The 7,052-nt window shown below is 58.9% G+C and overlaps 1 protein-coding gene across 1 annotated transcript; it reads right to left on the bottom strand.

The window, feature by feature from the left end:
* Positions 1 to 56: 56 nt before the first annotated feature.
* Positions 57 to 2,291, bottom strand: LOC103772166 (zinc finger protein 687-like; the record flags this gene model as incomplete). The annotated part of the gene is made up of 1 exon (XM_008939487.1): positions 57 to 2,291. A coding segment is annotated over exon 1 (2,235 nt), but the record flags the coding sequence as incomplete, so codon positions are not given.
* Between the last annotated feature and the right edge of the window lie 4,761 nt (positions 2,292 to 7,052).

Here is a 7,052-nt window from a genome sequence, read left to right as displayed (position 1 = left end):
GGGGAGGGGGGGGGTGTCCCCAGCATCCCCCCCTCTCCCCCGTGCCCTCTCCGTACCGTGCTGCTGGTGGTCCCTGAGGTCACTGCCTGCTGGAAGTGAGCAGCCAGCCCGGCCTTGTCCTTGCACTGCTCCTTGCACTCCAAACACCTGAAGCAGCTGTAGTTGCTCTGCTCCGAGCTGTTGCTCAGAGGCAAGACTGGCAGATCCTGAGCCCCATTGGCCACCCCTAAAGCCTCCTGAGCCACGCCCGTCACCTTCCCAGCGGGGAAAGAAGCCACGGAGACCAAAGGGGTGATGTCTGGTTGGCCGATCATCTGATCCAAAGCGATGGGTCTCATCACCAGGTGAGAACATTGCATCACCAAACCTTTGTCCTTGTGCTCCCGGGCGTGGAGGAGGAGGCTGCACTTGTTGAAGAAGACCAAACGTTTGGTGCAGTGGTTGCAGGTGACCTCGATGCGCATGCTGCGCCGGTCGTAGTGCCTGGCCAGGCTCTTCTCCAGGGCAAAGGAGTCTCCACACTCCAAGCAACGGTAGCCAAAAGGTGGCAAGGCCAAGCTGGCGTCGGCTGGAGGGCTCAGGTTGGGTTTGTAAGTAGGCAAAAGGTTCTTGCTGTTGAGGATTTTGTTAAAGGCTTCCACCAGGCTGGATTGGCTGCGGGAGATGACGGTGCCCGCCACGGTGGGAGAAGGTTTCTGAGGTTGCACCATCACCACCGTGGTGCCGTTGAGCTTCTGGTTGGCCGCCGGGGCGACGGCGCCGACGTTGCCCCCGCCGTCGGTTTTGGGGAGGGGTTGAGGCACCAGGTTGATGATGTTTTTGGCCAAAGATTTGGTGGATTTGGCCGGCAGGGAGGAGGATTTCTGCTGGGCCACGCTGGCGGCGATCAGCATGGCGCTGCTGGCGCTCTGGATGGTGGAGACGGGCAGCACCGTGCCCTTCAGCTTGGTGCCGTTGCCCAGCTGAACGCTGACTATTTTTGGCCCTTCCAGGGATTTTAAAGGGCTGGAGAGCTCCAGTTTGTCCTTCGGAGCCTCCAGAGCGATGCCTTCCTCTTTCTCCGCCGACGTGGAGAAGCTGGAGGACTCCAGGGAGGTCTCCTGAGAGCTCTGCTCGGGTGGGCCCTTGGTGGAGCCCGGCTCCGAATCCGAGGAGACCCTGGTCACCGTCCTGGTGATGCTGCCACAGGAGGTTTTGATGGTTTTAATCCTCACTTTGAGGGGTCGGGAGGAGTTGGAAGATGGCGAATCGTTGTTGTTGTCCTCTTCCTCCTCCTCCTCCTCAGCACTGGACATGCTCTGAGGGCTTCCCATCGACTTCTCCAGAACTTCTCGCTCCTCCTTGAGGGAGATGTTCTCCAGCGGCTTGGGAGAGGGGTGGAGCCTGGGGCTCTGCACCCCTGGGGAGGAAGGTTTGAAGAAGGGCTCCCGGGGGCTGGCGGGGGGTGAGTGCTTCACCTCAGCGAGGCTCCCAGTGCCACCCTCCAGGGTGGGCTCCGAGCTGGGCCAGGAGGCCATGGGGGAATCGTCCCCGGAGTAGCGAACGGTGACCGACTTCAGGTGCTCCAAGGGGCTGTCGCCCAGGGCTGAGACCAACCCCTTGGGGCTGGCTTCACGACACGCCTCCTCCGAGTCAGACTCCTCTTTTTTGATGCAGGGGATGGAAGGAGGGGACCCGTTCCCACCCCTGGCCTGGCTGGGTTCAAAAGGCTGCTGAAAAGCCGAGGGGAGGTTCTCTGAGCTCTCCCCCATGGGCTCTTTGCAGTCCAGAGAGGGGGTGGGCGAGGGGGACAGGGAGGGCACGGCGAGGGACTTCTCCTTGGCCTTACACTCCCGGGCTCTGTCGATGAGGTTGGCGGCGTTCTCCTCGTTAGGATCGGGGCTGAAGTGGGAGAAGATATCCAAGGGTTTGGGACCTTTTTCCTTCCCCCAACACTCCCCGTTGGAGGACGCCACGGCTTCCATGGACCTGGGGGTGGGGGACCTGGGCAGCTCGGTGGCCCCAAAGCCGTTCTGCAGCAGGCGAGAGCTTTTTAGGACGTGCCCATCTTTGCTGCGCCCGTCCAGGGCGTCGAGCTGCTCGGGGCAGACGGTGTTTTTGACAATGACACTGACAGCAGTGATGTCCGTGTGGGGCAGGACGTGGTCGGGGGGTCCCGGCTCCCCAGGGACCTGTTTGATGTGGGCCTCAGGCTCCTCGTGGCCAGAGTGGATGGCCTCGTTGGTGTCGATGTCGGGGATGTCGAAAGCCGCCAGGAGGTCGTCGAAATCCGGAGTTTTCATGTCACCCATGGTGGGGAACGTGGCAGAATCTGCAAGAAAAGGAGGAGAGGAGGGTTAGAGCCGTGATCAGGGCACGAGGATGGGTATTTGCACCTCCTGAGCCCCCCTGTCTCCTCCCCTTCGAGCTCCTCGGGAGAATCACGGCGCTTCTCAGCCCCCTTGGTTTGAGTTCTTGGGGGGTTTTTGATCCCCTGGCCAGGGTGGCAGAAAATTCAGAAGGATCCCCAGGAGAGAGGTGTGGGACAGCGGGGTGCAGCCTGGCAAGGAAAGCCCCAAGGCTGGGGTGGTCCCCCACGCTGAGGATGGGGGGTTGGAAGGGACCAAGGGATGGACACGAGTCAGGACCAGAGAGCTGCAGGAAGAGCAAAACACCCCATGAGGGGACCAAGGCCACCCCAAGGCCACCCCCAGAAGGCCACAGCTCAGGAGGGAGGTGTCCAGATGGCAAGGAGAAGGCTCAGATAAGAGACCTCGACCACGTGGGCTCTGGAGCAACAGAGGAGGCTGGAGGGAGACGTGGCAACAGGTTTCAAAGCACGGCTGGGAACAATGTTCCTCCTGTCACCGTGGGCTGGGTGAGAAATCCCAGGATTAGCTGCAGCCAGAGCAGCCTCCTGGCTCGTGGCACCTTCAGCTGTCACAGCTCTGGGTCACTGCACCCGTCCCCTCGTCCTGCTGCTCCTGGCAGAGGGGAAAGCAGGGGGCAGACACACTGCTGGGGAGGTGGTTCTGTCAGGGAGAGGGAATTATCTCCTCAGGCCTTGATTGTGAGGAGTGGGAGGGAGGGAGGAGGGAGGGATCTGGGGAAGAAGGGAGGGAGGAAGGGAAGGAAGGAAAGGAAGGAAAGGAAGGAAAGGAAGGAAAGGAAGGAAAGGAAGGAAAGGAAGGAAAGGAAGGAAAGGAAGGAAAGGAAGGAAAGGAAGGAAAGGAAGGAAAGGAAGGAAAGGAAGGAAGAGGATCTGGGGAAGAGGGGAGGGAGGGATGAATGAATGGATGGATGGATCTGAGGAAGAATGGAGGGAGGAACAGATGGAATGATCCTGGGGAAGAACAGAGGGAGGGATGAAGGGCTGGATGGATTCTTGACACCTTGGTGCTGCCCAAGGAGGCAGCAGCACTAAGGGAGCTGCTTCCCAGCTCTCCTCTAACCAGGGATGAACACAGGCCCTCTCAGGGGCAGTGTCCCTGTCCAGCAAAGCATTCCCAACGTGCTGGGGCTGCTCAGGGGAAGGGAGGAGCTCCTCTGAGCCTCCAGGGTGGCCTCTGTTTTGGAGACCCCCTGGTGTAGTGAGAGGTGTCTGGTGGGACACGCTCCCACAGCCAAGAGCTCCACCCCACCATGGTTCCTTCCCCAAACTGGAGCCAGATGGAGCAGAGCTGGTGCCCAACACCCCCCCAGAGTCACAGAACTGTTCCTGGTTGGCAGAGAACTTCCAGCTCCTGGAGTCCCCCCAGGTCCCCACTGCCCCGTGTCCCTCACCCCACATCTCCACGGCTTGGGAACCCCTCCAGGGGTGGGGACTCCACCACTGCCCTGGGCAGCCTGGCACAGCCCTGGGCAACCCTCCAGGGCAAGGAATTGTTCCTCAGGGGCAACCACAACCTCAGCAGCAGCTTCTCCCCAGCCTGGCTTTCCCTCAGAGGTGAGCAGCAGCCACCACAGCTCAGCTCTGCTTCCCCCTGAGGCACAAACTGCCCCTTCCCTGGGCACTGGGAAGTCTCCTGACCCCCCCTTCACCCTCTCCAACACGAGTGCCTGATGACACAGCAACTCAGAGGCCAAACAGGGCTCAGAAATACCCCTGGGGCTGCTCCTAGAAGAGCTCTGGGGGGTTTTATACCTGGCAACCCCCTCCACACACACACCCAGTTCAGCTCCTCTGAGGCTCAGCAGCTCTGTAAAGACTCTTGGTGGTTTTCCCAACAGACAGCTTAGCCAGAGGCTTAGTCTAGCTTTATTTTTAACTCTCATCATAGGTCACCCCAAGGGGATCTCCACTGGGTGCAGCGTGGGGTCTGTGGGGCACCAAGGAACCTGCTGCCCCAGCACCACGCTGCCACTGGAGATCCAGGTGCCCAGCTTGGCCCTGGCATCATTTCCACCCAAAGGGAAGGTGGCACATGGGGTGAGAAGGTGGCATGGGGCACAGGGCAACCCTTTTTGCCTGCAAAATCCAAAGGGCTTTGGCATCTGAGCACCACGAGCTCCTCCAGACCACAGGGGGGACTTTGGCTGTGACCTCAGCAGAGGGGAGGAGAGGAGCAGAAGGAAAAGCCCCAGGCTTTGAAACCCCCTGGAGGGGAGACACAGCTCACCCTGCTCCTCTTCCAGGGCTGCCATCTGGTTCTTCAGCACAGCCTCTCTGCCCTCAGCCTCTTTCTCCAATTCCTTTCCTGCTCCTCCTTGAGGAGGACACAAATCCTCCCAGTGAAGTGGAGAGAGGCAGGTTGCCACGCTGGGAAAGGATTCCCAAGAAGAAAAAAGAGGGAAATCCTCCTCTACTCAGCATGAAGGGTTCAAAAACATGAGGATGGGGCACCTGGGGACATGGTTTAGTGGTCATGGTAGCGTTGGGTTGATGGTTGGACTTGATCTGGGAGCTCTTCTCCAAATTTAATGACTCCATGATTTCTCTGGGCTCACCAAAGGGAGGTACCTCCTCACAGGAGGCCCTGCACAGGGCTGATGACATGAGTATTTTCTCTTTGGTTGGTGTTAATGGGAAGGTCTCCACCCCAGAAGGGGTTTTTTTTGGTTGTTCTTAGAAATCTTAAGGTCCTCATCTTAGAAGATCCCCCAATTCAGGCCCTTCTGATGGAAGAGTCCTGATCTTGAGTCAGTAATTGAGACTAGATCTTTAGGAAGGTTTTCAGCCAGACTCAGGACTAGATTGCCCAGAGAGGTTGTGGATGGCCCCAAACCTGGAGGTGTTCAAGGGCCAGACCCTGAGCAACCTCCTCTGGTTGAGAGGAGTCACAGCAGGGAGGTTGGTTTAGATCATCTCTAGGGTCCCTTCCAACCTGAGAAGCTGTCCTAGGATCCTGTAATTCCTCCTGCAAAGGAGGCAGCAGGGATGGGAAGAGCCCAAGCTCCACCTCAAACTCCACCAGCCTGTCATGGGGGAGTTATTTTGGTTGCTCAAAACCCAACTGTATTCTTAGGCAAAAAAGAACTGTTCCTCTGAGGTGTAACCAAGCCACCCAGGCAGGAGGGGGAGGGTATTTTTAACCTCTGTGGCCAAGGGGTGGTCACTAGCTGGGCCTCACAGGAAAAGAAGGGTTCACAACAAGCCCCAGCCTCACGTGGAAGAAACTGTGAGATGGGGGCAATGATATCCCCCCAGGAAGCCTCCAAAAGCATGGGCAGCACGGCCTGGGCACTGTGGTCACCAGTCCCCTGGCTCCACAGCTTGGGAAAGCCCAGCCCAGGGGCCACAGGGTCTGCAAGAGAACCCACGTGTGGAGAAGATCCCCAGATCCTCCCTGGCTTTGAGGAGGAAGAGCTGCAGAGCACAAAGTTGCCCAACTCGTTTGCCAACCCTGCCCTGAACTCTTAAACCAGAGGTTGGCAGACTCCAAATCTCAAAGTCCCCACTCTGCCATCCTGCCCACCACCAAACCCACATCAACACACCCCCAAAAAACCCCTCCCAGAGCTGGTTACCCTGCTGGGAGGGTGTGCACCAGGGCTGCCCCTCCACGGCCATGGAGCTTGGCAGCACTAGATGGCCAAGGAGGCCAAGCTGGGGCCACCCAACCCCTGCCCAGGGGAAGAAGTTGGAGCAGGCAGCTGAGTCTGACACCACAGAGTTCCTAGAGTCCCTTTTTCACCCCAAAAATCCCCTCTCCACATCCAACCACCTCGTGCCCACGAGCCACAGCCCTTCCTGAGGTTGGGAATTCCAGATGTCACCTCTCCCTAAGTCCCCCCCCTGAGCTCCAGCCCTTGCTCCAGCAGATCAGGAGGGCTGGAGACAGAGCAGAGCTGCCAAACTCTGCAGCCACAGCCCCTGGAGGTTTTCATCACCCATCTCCACCCAGGCCAAGCAAATCCCACCAATAACCACCAAGCTTTCAGTTTCGGGCAGGAGGAGAGAGTCTCCAGTTCATCTGCTGGGCAGAAAACCAGCCCAGCTTCCCTCTGGGTCACCAGGGACTGACCCCCCCCAGGGGACAGAGCTTGGCTGGAGGGGTGGCAAGGAGCCCAGCAGGGTTCTTAGGGGAGTGGAGCTACCTGGGCTGCAGTGGGGATGTGTTTTGAGGAAGAGGAAGCAGCTCTGCCGACGTTCCTCTGCCAGGCTCAGCTTTCTGCCTCTCTCAGAGGAGCAGCAGGAGGCTGAGCAAGAGGCAGGTCTTGGGCCACTGCCCTCCGTGGCACAGGGAGGACAATAAACACCCACAAACCTTTGGAAGAGCGAGCAGGAGGAAAGAGGAGATTCAGCTTTCTAAGTCTTGGGTCCTGTGCAGCTCGCAGCCTGGAGCAACCCAAGCGTGTCTCCAGCAGCAGGAGAGCCCCAGCTGCACCCCACCAGCAGCTGAACCCCCCCTCCTCGGAGAGAGAAAGGCACTGGGGAGGCCCAAACCAGCATCCAGCTCCTGCCAGCAAGGCAGAAAAGCTGTCACAGGCCTTGCCCAGCTCCAGCCCAGCACCCCCGAGCTGCTCCAGTCGAGGGGAACGGCTCCAAACCCCCCCCTCCCCAGAGCTAAAATAATAAAACAACATGGCACTGCTGAAGCACAACTGTTATTTTCATGGCTCATTTGCTTAGC

This window comes from Merops nubicus, unplaced genomic scaffold (genome assembly GCF_000691845.1).
Source record: "Merops nubicus isolate BGI_N331 unplaced genomic scaffold, ASM69184v1 scaffold47980, whole genome shotgun sequence".
Taxonomy (NCBI): Eukaryota; Metazoa; Chordata; class Aves; order Coraciiformes; family Meropidae; genus Merops; species Merops nubicus.
The sequence above is the reverse complement of the archived record's forward strand: the minus strand, read 5'-3'. Positions and strand labels throughout refer to the sequence as shown.